The sequence below is a fragment of the Oryctolagus cuniculus genome, chromosome 5, assembly GCF_964237555.1.
Source record: "Oryctolagus cuniculus chromosome 5, mOryCun1.1, whole genome shotgun sequence".
Classification (NCBI taxonomy): Eukaryota; Metazoa; Chordata; class Mammalia; order Lagomorpha; family Leporidae; genus Oryctolagus; species Oryctolagus cuniculus.
Window position 1 is genome coordinate 85,292,517 of NC_091436.1, and position 13,082 is coordinate 85,305,598.

Below are 13,082 nucleotides of genomic sequence, written 5' to 3' on the forward strand. Positions count from 1 at the left end.
ACAGCTTTATCTATGTATCAGTATAAAATATATTGTTTTGTAGGATGCTTCAAGGAGACTGTTTTAAATTATTCTAAGTAAAAGTGAAAAATCTGGGTCACTATATTTATATTTAATTATAAAGATACTAGGATATAACTAATGCTAACAAAATGTATCATGAGGCTTAAATGACAGAGTAAACACTTCTATAAACTCATTGCAGTTAAGTTCTATAAGCTTACTTCTTTCCAGAATCACAGATTCACAAGGTTCTAAATGTTATACTCAAGTACAAGACAACTTAGGGAATGAGGGAGACAAAGTAAAAATAAGCAAACAAAAAATGTTTTAAATAAGGATAGGTGAAAAAGAAACAGGTTATTAAAAGTATATTAATAGGGCTGGCACTGTGGCGTAGTGGGTTAAGCTGCCACTTGCAGTGCTGGCATCCCATACAGGTGCCGATTTGGGTCTCGGCTGTTCCACTTCCAATCCAGCTCTCTGCAATGGCCTGAGAAAGCAGTAGAAGATGGCCCAAGTCCTTGGGCTCCTGCACCTGCATAGGAAAACCTGGAAGAAGCTCCTGGCTCCTGGCTTCACATTGGCACAGCTCTGGCTGTTGCAGCCAATTGGGGAGTAAACCAGCAGATGGAAGACCTCTCTGTCTCTCTCTCTGCCTCTCTTTCTCTCTCTGTATAACTCTTTCAAATAAAAATAAATAAATCTTTAAAAAAGTATATTACTAAGAGTTTTTAATATAATCTAAGAGATATTTTTTAGTGATTTTCTCAAGAAATGTCATAACACCAAAAAAAAATTATATTCAAGCCTAAGTTCCAGTCATTCTTTTGGCATTCACTAGATAGAGTAGTAAAGACAAATACCAAAGAAATACATATGTAAATTAGTAAAGAGAGAAGCAACTTGGGGTTTGCCATCTGAAAGCAAACACAACTGCTTGTAATCAGAACTGGCCTCATCGTATTTACCTGAGCATTATTAGTTATTACTTCTTCTCTCTTCCCATCTTCTTCCCCTTTAAAATGTTACATTTTATGTAAGCTAATATTTATCCAACTAAGATAGTAATTTTTGCATATTCACTTTCAAATGCAAAGTTTCTTACTGAAACAAATGCTTATTGTTCCACAAAACCCTGAATGATTTAAGTACCACAGAAAATCTTAGTTTTTTGAAAAACATGGAGTTCCAAGGAGGGGGAAAAAAGAGAACTACAGGACTTGAGATTCAAGAAAGGATTAATGAGCTTATAAAAATGTAATTCATGCAATTGTAAATCATGCCAGTATCAAAGTAGAGGGGAAAGTGCTTAAAGAATTCAGTATGACAATGAAAGAAGAGCTTCCTCAGAGTTCAGATTTTATAATGGAACATATATAAAAGAAGGAAAAGTAGATTATGGACCAAAGATGTACTGTGATTATCGGAAACCTGGTAATAATCCATGCAGAAATGTATGTAAAGTTAAAGCAAAGATGATCTCTATCTCATCAAAAATGCTGAGAATAATAAAACTGAAGAAGACAGGAATTCCTTGGGAAAGGCCTGCCGCTTTGGTTTCATTATGTTTTACTTATGATGTCAGAGGAAGAATTCTTTTACTCTTAAAATGGTTCTGATAAGTTTTGCTTAGGCTTAAGACAGTAAAACAACAGAGTAGTAGAATCAGATGAGAAAATGTGATTTTCAAAAAAAGGCTGATGGCACACTGTGCAGAACTGCAGAAAGAAGACAAGATGTAATCTTGGATACGAGTCTTAATATTATATTGAAATGATAGCTTATGACTTCAGAAAAAAGGAGAGTAACTAGTAAGAGCCAAGACAAATTCACTAACATAAATTAGATTCTACTTTTCAGAGAATTATCTCAAAATGGATTATAGAACCAGATGTAAAATGCGAAACTATAAAACTTCTAGGGAAAAAAATTGGAGAAAGATTTATATGACACTGGTTATGGTGATTAGTTTTCAAAACAAAGGTAAGTTCCATGAAAGAAAAAATGATATACTAGACTTAATTAAACTGTAAAATTTCTGCTCTTAAGTCATTATTAAGAGAAAGGACAAACCACAGAGTGAAAGTACAGATTTGTTACACACATATTTGATAAAGGACTTATACCTAAAATATACAAACTACAGCTAAACAATAAAAAAATACAATTAAAAATAGGCAAAGGATAAACTGATGCTTCACTAAAGTTTGAAGATGGCAAATGTATGTATGAAAAGACAGTCAGTATCATGTCATTATAGAAATGCAGTGTGGTATCACTGTATACCTATTAGAATGGTTAAAATTCCAAAAACAATTAATACCAATCATTAGAGGAGAGATCAACAGGAATTATCATTCATAGCTGAAGTGGATATGAAACAGAACAGGCTGCTCCTTATAAGACAGTTTGGCAGTTTCTTAAAAACTAAACAGTTCTAGCATATGATACAGTAACCATCCCCCAGGTATTTATCCAACTGATATGGAAACTTATGAGTGTTCAAGCAACTCTGTTCAAATCATCACTAACTAGTAGCAAGCAAGACATGCTTTAAGAGGTGAATGGATAAACAAAATATGATACATTCATACAATGAAATACTTTCCAGCAATAAAAATGAGTAAGCTATTAAGTCACATAAAAGAAGTCAGAAAAGCTATAATTGGGGCCACCACTGTGGCGCAGCAGGTAAGGCTGCAGCCTGTAGTGCCAGCGTCCCATATGGATGCCGGTTTGAGACCTAGCTCCTCTACTTCCAATCCAGCAATCTGCTGTGGCCTGGGAAAGCAGTGGAAGATGGCCCAAGTCCTTGGGCCCCTGCACTTGTGTGGGAGACTGGGAAGAAGCTCCTGGCTCCTAGCTTCAGATCGGTGCAGCTCCAGTCATTGCAGCCAATAGGGGAGTGCACCAGCGGATAGAAGACCTCTCTCTTTCTCTGCCTCTCCTTCTCTATCTGTGCAATCTGACTTTCAAATAAATAAATAAATCCTAAAAAAAAAGCAAAGCTATAATTATACAACATTCTGGAAAAGACAAAACTATAGAAATGGCAAATAGACTAGTAGGTGTCAGGTATTTGAGAGAAGGTTGAATAGGTGAAGCACAGATAATATTTTTAAGCCAAACTATTCTTTCTGATACTGTAATGGTGGACATGGCCAAGGATATAATGCAGAGTGTGACAAATTTATAAAAAGCAGCTCACTGAAAGAGAAGGGAAAAGGAGATGCTACCTTAACTAAAAATTAAATTGGAAATTAGTGAAATTTGTTAGCACAAAGATCAAAGTAACTATACATAAGCACTATGAGTGATAAAGTTGTTCCCTATAGGGGTCAAGGGTACAATTTAACAGATTCTGAAATCACTATACATGTACACTAGACTTGGTTCATTGAATGAATGAATGAATGGTCAATGGTGGGAATGGTGGGACAGGGCAAGTCTGAAAAGGCTACATAATGTATGGTTCCAATTACATAACATTCTGTTGAAGTGGGAGGGTTACACTAGAATGATCTCTCTAGTAACAAATAGATTTGGAGACATCAGCATGAACTCATAGTTTAACATAGATACAGCTTGCTACATATAGAAATATTTGTAGATACAAGTATATACAACACATGCTATTATACAATAAATATTTTCTTGCTCTGCACTCAGAGGTCCTAGAAGTAATGGCATTCCAAGACACTCTGGCAAAAATAAATAAATAAATAAATAAAAAACCCTAAATGAAAGCTCTCTGAGAGTGAGATTCCAGTGGAAAAAATGGGCCATCACAGAAGGAGGTACCTTTCTCTGAAGGGAGAAACTTCCACTTTGACTATGACCTTGTCTAAATAAGATCAGAATCGGCGAACTCAAAAGGCTTCCATAGCCTTGGCAACTCATGATAAGAGCCTAGGGTGATTACTGACGCCATAAACAAGAGTGTCAATTGTTAAAGCAACAACAGGAGTCACTATGCACTTACTCCCCATGTAGGATCTCTGTCCTTAATGTTTTGTACTATGTGAATTAACAGTATAAGTAGTACTCAAACAGTACTTCACACTTTGTGATTCTGTGTGGGTGCAAACTGTTGAAATCTTTACTTAATATATACTAAATTCATCTTCTGTATATAAAGATAATTGAAAATGAATCTTGAGGTGAATGGAATGGGAGAGGGAGTGGAGATGGGATGGTTGTGTGTGGGAGGGAAGTTATGAAGGGGAAAAAGCCACTGTAATCCAAAAGCTGTACTTTGGAAATTTATATTTATTAAATAAAAGTTAAAAAAAAAAAAAAAAAAGCCGGCGCCGTGGCTCACTAGGCTAATCCTCCGCCTAGCGGCGCCGGCACACCGGGTTCTAGTCCCGGTCGGGGCGCCGGATTCTGTCCCGGTTGCCTCTCTTCCAGGCCAGCTCTCTGCTGTGGCCAGGGAGTGCAGTGGAGGATGGCCCAGGTGCTTGGGCCCTGCACCCCATGGGAGACCAGGAAAAGCACCTGGCTCCTGGCTCCTGGCTCCTGCCATCAGATCAGCGCGGTGCGCCGGCCGCAGCGCGCCTGCCGCGGCGGCCATTGGAGGGTGAACCAACGGCAAAGGAAGACCTTTCTCTCTGTCTCTCTCTCTCACTGTCCACTCTGCCTGTCAAAAAAAAAAAAAAAAAAAAAAAAAAAAGAAAAAGAAAAGTTTAAAAAAAAAAAAAAAAAAAAGAAGTAATGGCATTCTAGTAACAAGAGCAAATCCAAGGTCCATGTGTTGCTTTCTATCACCATTCTCTAATAAAATGAGTCAGGGATCCTTGGCAAACTGGTTGATTCTAGCACTCAGGCAGAAAATATACAAGATAAGCCTGGAGCATCTTGTAGTGTCAGAAAAGCAAGAAAGTGCTCAAACAACAACAACAAAAAACAAATTCCATGATGACAAAATTATGCCAAAGGGACTCAGGAAGAGGGGAGAGGTTTTGTATCGCAGTTAAGAAGCCATTTGGGATGCCCACATTCCATAATGGAATACTGGGCTTTCAGTCCCGCCTTCACTTCCAATTCCAGCTTTCTGCTAATGTGCACCCTTTGAGACAGCAGATAATAGGAAAAGTACTTGGGTCCTTGTCACCCACATAGAAAATACAGATTAAGTTCTAGGATCCTGGCTTAGCCTGGACCAACCATGGTCCTTGCAGACATTTAGGGAAAGAATCAGAGGATGGAAACTGTCTGTGTCTTTCTTTCAAACAATATGAAAACAAGTAACATTTTTAAAGTGGGCTGGGAATCAGAAGTTAACTGAAAGAGCTCCCAACAGCAAAAGCTGGAATGATCTGACCAAGAAAATAAAGCAGTATTAGATTATGATCAAAATATCCATGAGTCTCTATTATTATAAATTATTAAATAAATAGGGAAGAAGAGATAAATTTGTGTACAGTTCCAAATAACTGATGCACATACTGCTCCCTCAAGTAGATAGAACCTAACTTCCTACCTCTTATGGTCTGCACCTAATAACTTCTTTCAAAGAGGACAGCACAGACAGAGAGGAAAACAGTAATTTTCAGAGGAGAAAGCTGACATATACTATACCTTAGACAGTCAAGGTTCACATCAACAGTGATAAGCTATGTTGATATATGTACCCTTTATATGATGTAATGAGAATGGCATTTTAGTTCTGTGATCTTCCTCCCAAACCCATAACCCCAGTCTAATCAACAGAACAACATCAGAAAAATCCCAATTGAGGGATATGCTACAAAATACCTGACCAGTACGTCTCAAAACTGTCAAGGTCATCAAAAACAAGGAAAGTCTGAAAAACTGTCACAGCCAAGAGGAGCCTAAGGAGACATGACGACTAAATGTAATGTGGTATCCTGGATGAATCCTGGAACAGAAAAAGGACATTAGGTAAAAAGTAAGGAAATCTGAATAAAGTATGGACTCTAGTTAATACAAAGTACCAATATTGGTTTATTAATGGTGACAAACATACCACACTAACATAATATGTTAATAGTGGAAACTGGGTATGAGCTATACAGAAATTTTTCATAATTTTTCTGTAAATCTAAACCTATTTTAAATAATGGTTATTTTTTAAAGTAATAAATTAGGTCAAACTAACCTCAATCTAAATAATTTTACTTTAGAGGACTGCAACCAAATATTTGCTATAGTCTTTCATCAAATCCTTATAAGACAAACAATAGAACTATGAGGCACACATAAGGGAAAATAGATGTATTTGGTGAAACAATGATAATCAAAGGGTATGGATAAAAGAACTGAACACAATTAAGGAAGTTAAGAATCCTACAGGCTCCATTTCTGGACACAACCTTTTTATGGTTATGATCAAGGACCTGGATTCCAAAGGTATAAGCTTAAAAGGTCAGCCAATGAGAGGAAACTAAGAAGGACAACAAATTCACGATTCAGAAAGACCTTGACATGTTAAGGAAAGAGAATGGATTGAATACAGTGAATTAAACAGAAAAAAAGTGTACCAAAGAAAAAGTATAAAGATAAAAATAAGGAAAATATAAAATTTTCAGAGCAGCATTTATTTAAAATTTGTGTGTGTGTGCGTGTGTGTGTGTGACAGAGACAGATAGATTTTTAATAACCTCACGGAGTTGTGAGACAGAAATAGCTAGCCAAAAAGATAATGTTATTTTTGGTTATATAATTTTAAGTATAAATTGTTAGGATGAAGGAATTGAGGGTATCATTGACCTGACAGATCTTTTACAGTTTAAGTGTTAAGAATTACACATTAAAGAGAACAACAAACATAAAATGCACTCAAAGATGAGAAATCATGATTGTAAATTTAAAATCATGCCACACCAGGAAGGTTTTCAGTCCACAGGAAAAAAAGACAACTAAGTATGGGGATGGCAGTCTTTAAAAATCTCAATTACTACTAAGTGAAACAGGGATTTATATTTTGTTTGGCTTGGCTTTAAGGATAGCACTAGATCCAAGAGATGGAAACTCCATGAATGGTAAATGTAGTTTTTATAATTTTCACAATGAACATTTTCTAATAGCAGGTAAAAATGGACTGAACTACAGTTACCCTTCTCTCTTGATTTTTATTTATTAGTGAGTTAAAACTGCACAGCAAATAATTTAGCATTAAGTACCTTTCCAATCCAGAGATTATGAATAAAGGAAGAAATAATATGAAGGCATGCATGGCTAAAGGTTCTGTAACATTCAAAACCATCTACTTGATTTACGTTAGTTTACTTCTTAAAAATATGCATTCTAGGATGTTAAAATGTTAAAGTGAAACCAGAATCTTTAATTTTGAATTCTGTGTACTCTTGCTCCCCCAAGTCAAAGGGCATTTCCTTGGTTTAGCTGAGTTTTAGAAAGCCCAAATTAGTTAATCAAAAAAAGGGGGGGGGGCAAAAACAATTCAGGATTAAGCAGATTTATCCACTGTCCAATACTATAATACTATATCAAAACTTCAAAGGTTTCATTATAAACAAGTATATGAATACAGGCTATAAAAGTATATTCAATTAGTATCTGAGTTCTTGTTCTCTTCAAACTTGCTGTAGGCTTGGATAAATTACATCAGGGGGTTGGTTAAAGAATTTAAGAGCAAAATGTCCCCCATCCTTGAATCATCAAATTTTAAAATAAAAATTAGCATGTAAGGGTAAAAAGTTAATTCGTTCAATTTTTTCGATGGAGAAAATAAACATACATCTTTGGTTTATGTGATTACTCATCAAAGAGGCATTCTCAATCACAAAGGACCAAGTAAAGATTATGGCTGCAAAACTGCTCAATGATATAGCATCTCCTTGGTTGCTTCATGAGTTGTAATAGAGTCTGGCTACCTACAATCCATCTGCTTTGTAGAAATTCCTCTTGGCTGTATAATCCAAATTATTACAGTGGCTATATCAGATGAAGATCAAGAAATAAAGCAGCACAGAGATGGGAAGAGACATTTGTTAACATGTACACTGTTAGGCACATTCGAGCATGTAAGGAAATAGAGCACATTTTTTTTTTTTTTAATAAAATGAAATCTCTGATAAGGTGAAGGTTCCTTTTTCTTGCTTTAAAATATGATGTGTGAATTTGGCAAAATGTTATTTCGGAATCAAACTTAGACTAAGTTCAACATGGCATATTAGAAGGGAGAAGTTAAGGGCCTAATTTCCAGCACTGTCTCTCATCATTAGAAATGTGATATGGAGGCCGGCGCCGCGACTCACTAGGCTAAACCTCCACCTAGCGGCGCCGGCACACCGGGTTCTAGTCCCGGTCGGGGCGCCGGATTCTGTCCCGGTTGCCCCTCTTCCAGGCCAGCTTTCTGCTGTGGCCAGGGAGTGCAGTGGAGGATGGCCCAAGTCCTTGGGCCCTGCACCCCATGGGAGACCAGGATAAATACCTGGCTCCTGCCATCGGATCAGCGCGGTGCGCCGGCCGCAGCACACCAGCCGCGGCGGCCATTGGAGGGTGAACCAACGGCAAAGGAAGACCTTTCTCTCTGTCTCTCCCTCTCACTGTCCACTCTGCCTGCCAAAAAAATAAAAAAATAAAAATAAAAATAAAAGAAATGTGATATGGAAAAGATAACTATCCTTCTGAACCTTCATTTTCTCATCTGTAAAATCAGTACAATAAGATCCTACCTTTATTACAGGAACATTGTGAAAACTAAAAGACACCTTCATAAAAGCAATTCCCAAACTTTAAAGTATATTGGTTTAATTTTATTAGAAATATTGCTAGTATGCCAAAGGTTTAACCTAATATTATCAATCTTTAAATTTATTAACATTATTTTAAATAATGAGGATCTATTTTCCATTTCTTCAGGTCTTGAGAACATTATAGCTAATCCATGGATATCCATGAAGGAAAGAGACATTAAAAGTAAACTTGCAAAAACTAAAAAACAGGTTAACACTGTTAGAAATCAGGAAAGCATGGACAAAATAATAGAGATAACAGAAAGGAACATCCAGTTTGAAGAGAAAGTTGGAGACTGGCTAAAAGGCTTCTTGTAAATATCAGAGTCCACAAGCAATGGACTTAACACTCCCTCCTTGTGACCTTTATTACTTGCTGTTACATAGCAAAATTACCTAGAGTTTGCCATCTGTTAACAAGAAAAGCAGTAATAAACGATGGAAGAAGTTCATAGTCGTAAATATGTGCTTTATCCACTGCTATACTGCAGGATATTTTTAAATTTAATCTTCCAAGTAAATACCTTGGGAAAGATTAGGGTGAAATGTGGGCACACATTCCTAAATAATCTCAAGGAAATACCTAGAATATAACTATTCTTTTCTTCATGGTATATACAGTTTTTAAACTCAGAACATTGCTTTATACATACTAGTGATTTAGACATCTACTTCCAACAGGATATCTGCCAGTTAGTTTAAATGAGATCTTTATTGCCTGAACTCATATACAACAAAGCAAGATAAAAGACTGAGCAATAAACTGAGAAAGAGAACTAAGAGACATAGATTTGAGTTCTAGCACTGATTTCTTATTCTATTTTTGAGAAAAATCACTGAACTATCCTATTTTTGCCTTTTTATTTGCATATAAGTTAATTATCAAATATAAGATAGATTACCACCATCAGGACGTTTCAGGTGAAATTTTCAGGTTGATAAAAAGAGTTGGGAAAAAATTCTTATTTCTCTAACATTCTACAATCCTACAAATCCATTCCCCCCCAACAAATAAAATAAAAGGGAAGGGCCTCAAGTACCTCAGATAAATTTAATAACATGGTCCCTCTTTTAGATATCCTGAGATGAATTGTATCAAAACAACTTTAAGTACTTATTTTTCTAATCTAATTTTTTTTCTCTTTCTCTCTCTCTAGAAAATTTACCTTTATCCTTATCCAATGGTTCCTGGGAAAGAATAGTGCACAGTACCGGGTTTTTCCACACCCCAGTCTCTTGAGCTAGAGTAGCTAAAAAATGCAATTCACAGCTGCCATTCTCCATCAGCTTTTCATGAGCTACCTATAAATATTAAATAAACATCCAAAGAATTACAACAGATTTTAAAGGCAAGCGTATTAGGTTTTAAATATAATACTAAATTTTTGAAAAATAAGACTTATCTTAAAAATTTCATGTCACATATTACAAAGTGCTGAATTTCTTCTGACATCTAAAGATGAATCTCAAGGATCAATTGTAAGTCTTAAATAAATATAATGTATTTATAGAAATAAGTCCATGCTATTATTTTTTGTTCAAAAATCTAAACCAAGAGTGGTTATTTCACAGGGAAGCTACCAGAATACCCATAAGCATAAAATACCTTACACATTTTATATCTTATGCTACATCTATCATTAACAAAAAGATCTGCACCATGGCCTAAGTGGTAACTTACCAAAAAAAGCAACTTACGAAAAGAAAATAATTAAGTGATTTTTCATTTATTCATTAAAAGTTTTGGCAACTTCACATTAAAGGTTATTACTAGTTGTTTACTAGTTGTTTCCAAGTATTCATGCAATCAGTATATCCTTTAATCCACAAAAAACCAATAGGTTTTATTCAATTCAGAAAATATTTACTGATAATGTCTATGGACAAAGCACTGGGGAAGAGAGCAATTAGTTATGGCCTTTATGGGACTTATAACCTTTAGTGTGGTTAAGAAATATTTAAATAGTTAAAACGCAGGGCAAATCAGACAAATACAGTTAAAGAGGTTTAGGCTAACCTCCGGGAAACTCAAAAATGGGAGCAAATTATCTTGGGAACACTTAAAGCTATGGTAAAACAAAACAAAAAAATCTATTTCTCCAAGTCATAACAATATTCCCATTGCAACAAAATTCAAGTACTTTCAGACATTTCCTTTGAGCAGAAGCTGCATGTACACGAGTTTAAGGAATTATTTATTTCTGATTTACCTGCATGGAAAAGTATCAACTAAATGCTTCTGTGTCAAATAGGATATTTTAAAAGTTTATAATGTTGGCAAACAAAATCAACATTATAAGGAGTTCAGTATTATATTTGTACATAAACAACATGTTTACTTCTATGGTAGGGTATATCTGAATGCCAAACAATGAAAAATTCTGGGATAGTTATCTATCTAAACAACAAATACATGCTGAGAAAAAAAAAATCTAAGACACAAGTTACTGCTATGCTAAAGTAGAAACTGAATGATCAAAAAGTTAGGTGCAATGTGACAAACAGGACAAGACACTTTCATTTCAACAAACATTTACTAAACAACTACTGTGTGTAGGATACTATGTGGAATCCTGCAGTAGATTAAGACATGAATTCTGCCTTAAAGCACTTTATGCTTGATGTAGATTTTAAATGTTTACAAATTAAAACAGGAAAGATGATTTCTCTAACTATAGCTTATTTCATATGGTTCTAAAATTTAAGACTAAACCTCTTTAATATATATATTTTAGAAAAACATAGGCCAAAAGATATTCTAAGAACTCTGGTATTTTAAGAACTCTGATATTTAGAGAAAAAAGGAAAGAGAAAGAAAACTAACTATACTTTTTGAAACTCACTAGCACGACCATACTATTTAAACTAACCAATTAATCAAAATTTACTTGATGCAATCATATATACAGCCCAATATAGTGCTTGAAACACAATTTAACATTCTTGAATATACTCTAAAACAACTAAGTGCAAAATTGTGTTGTACCTTACATAAGAAGAATAACAGCACTAAATAAAGAGAAACAAGGCATGTATTTTCAGATATAGGAGGAAAAAGCACGGGCTTTGGGTTACAAGAACCTTGGTTCCAATAACCACTCTATTATATTAACTGTACAAGTTTGAGCAGATAAATATTTTAGAATATGAGCCTCAGTTTCCTCACCTTTAAAATGGGGAAAACACACCTATCCCCATAAAGTTTTCATAAGGATTACATGAGAAATGTTAAATTCTTAAAAAGCATATTGCAGATTTTCAGCAATTAATTAAACTATTTCTAAGTCCAAATGAGGGCATTTTCTTTTGTGTTCCCTTATTGCTCTGACAAAGTCCTAATTATGTAATGTAAAAGAACTGTGCAATATTCAATCAACCTATCTAAAGGCATCTACTCATCAGCAAATATTTATTGAACATCAACTATAAAAAGGGGGGTCTTCAAAAATTCATGGAAAATGCATCAAATGAAAAAACTATTATTCAGACTTCACAAATTTAGGGGCCAAAATAAACTTATTTTTTAATTCCATTTTCCAATGAACTTTTTTGAAGTACTAACACTAGTGTTAGTAAGAGTACCAGCTGATGCTCGTTATTACTTAGATGTCTTAAAACATAATGAAATTTATTTTTGAAGAATAAAGAAAAGTAATATGAGATATATTTATATTAAGTCTAATAGGTAAATATTCTCACCTGCACCAGTGTCTGAAATTGTTCCCACTGTTTATCTGATAACTCAACAGGTAGACACAGTAAAAGTTCAACACAGCTTCTAAAAAACAAAAAATTCATCAGGATATGAATAATTATAAAGATTCAAAAGAGAAATAAATGTAATAATATCATCAGTAGACTCCCATAATCTATTTAAAATTAAACTATCTTAAGACCTGAGATATAAAAGTTGAAAATTAAAAAGCTAAATCTAGGGTATTTACTCAAAAAACTACTCACAATGCCAAGCGTTCCAGAACCAATGCTACATTTTCACATTCAGAGGTAAGATAAGGTCGGGCTTTAACATAACTTTGGATAGCCACTGTGTATACCTCCAATAAAGGTAAGGGATCTTCTGAAGTTTTCCATTTTTCTGCATATTCAAGGAGTGTCTGTTTTGGAAGGAATAATAAGAAGTATTCAAAATGCAAATCAAAATACACTTTGACTCATCAATTGTGCTTTCTTCCCTTCCTGAGAAATTCTGGAAAACAATGTTTTATCTATAAAAACAAAAAGAGGCTTATACTAATTAAGATTATGAAAAGAAATAAAACTATTGTCCTACTTCTATCAGTTCTCTGTAGAAGAAAAGATTAGGGTTGATTCATTTCATATAGTAAGTAGCATCAGTGC

General features: G+C 34.8%; 1 protein-coding gene across 4 annotated transcripts in view; it reads right to left on the reverse strand.

The window, feature by feature from the left end:
- The window catches only part of ZNF292 (zinc finger protein 292), a 103,639-nt gene that overhangs the window by 37,455 nt on the left and 53,102 nt on the right, over nucleotides 1-13,082 (reverse strand). The window contains exons 2-4 of one of the 4 annotated variants that reach the window (XM_008263179.4): nucleotides 12,684-12,838; nucleotides 12,423-12,501; nucleotides 9,890-10,025 (exon numbers count right to left, since the gene is read on the reverse strand). In XM_008263179.4, the coding sequence (XP_008261401.2) occupies nucleotides 9,890-10,025; nucleotides 12,423-12,501; nucleotides 12,684-12,838 (370 nt within the window). Of the gene's footprint in view, nucleotides 1-5,760; nucleotides 5,885-9,889; nucleotides 10,026-12,422; nucleotides 12,502-12,683; nucleotides 12,839-13,082 lie in introns of those variants that run through there. The other 3 variants (XM_070073791.1, XM_051854500.2, XM_051854502.2) reach the window with 3 other exon arrangements.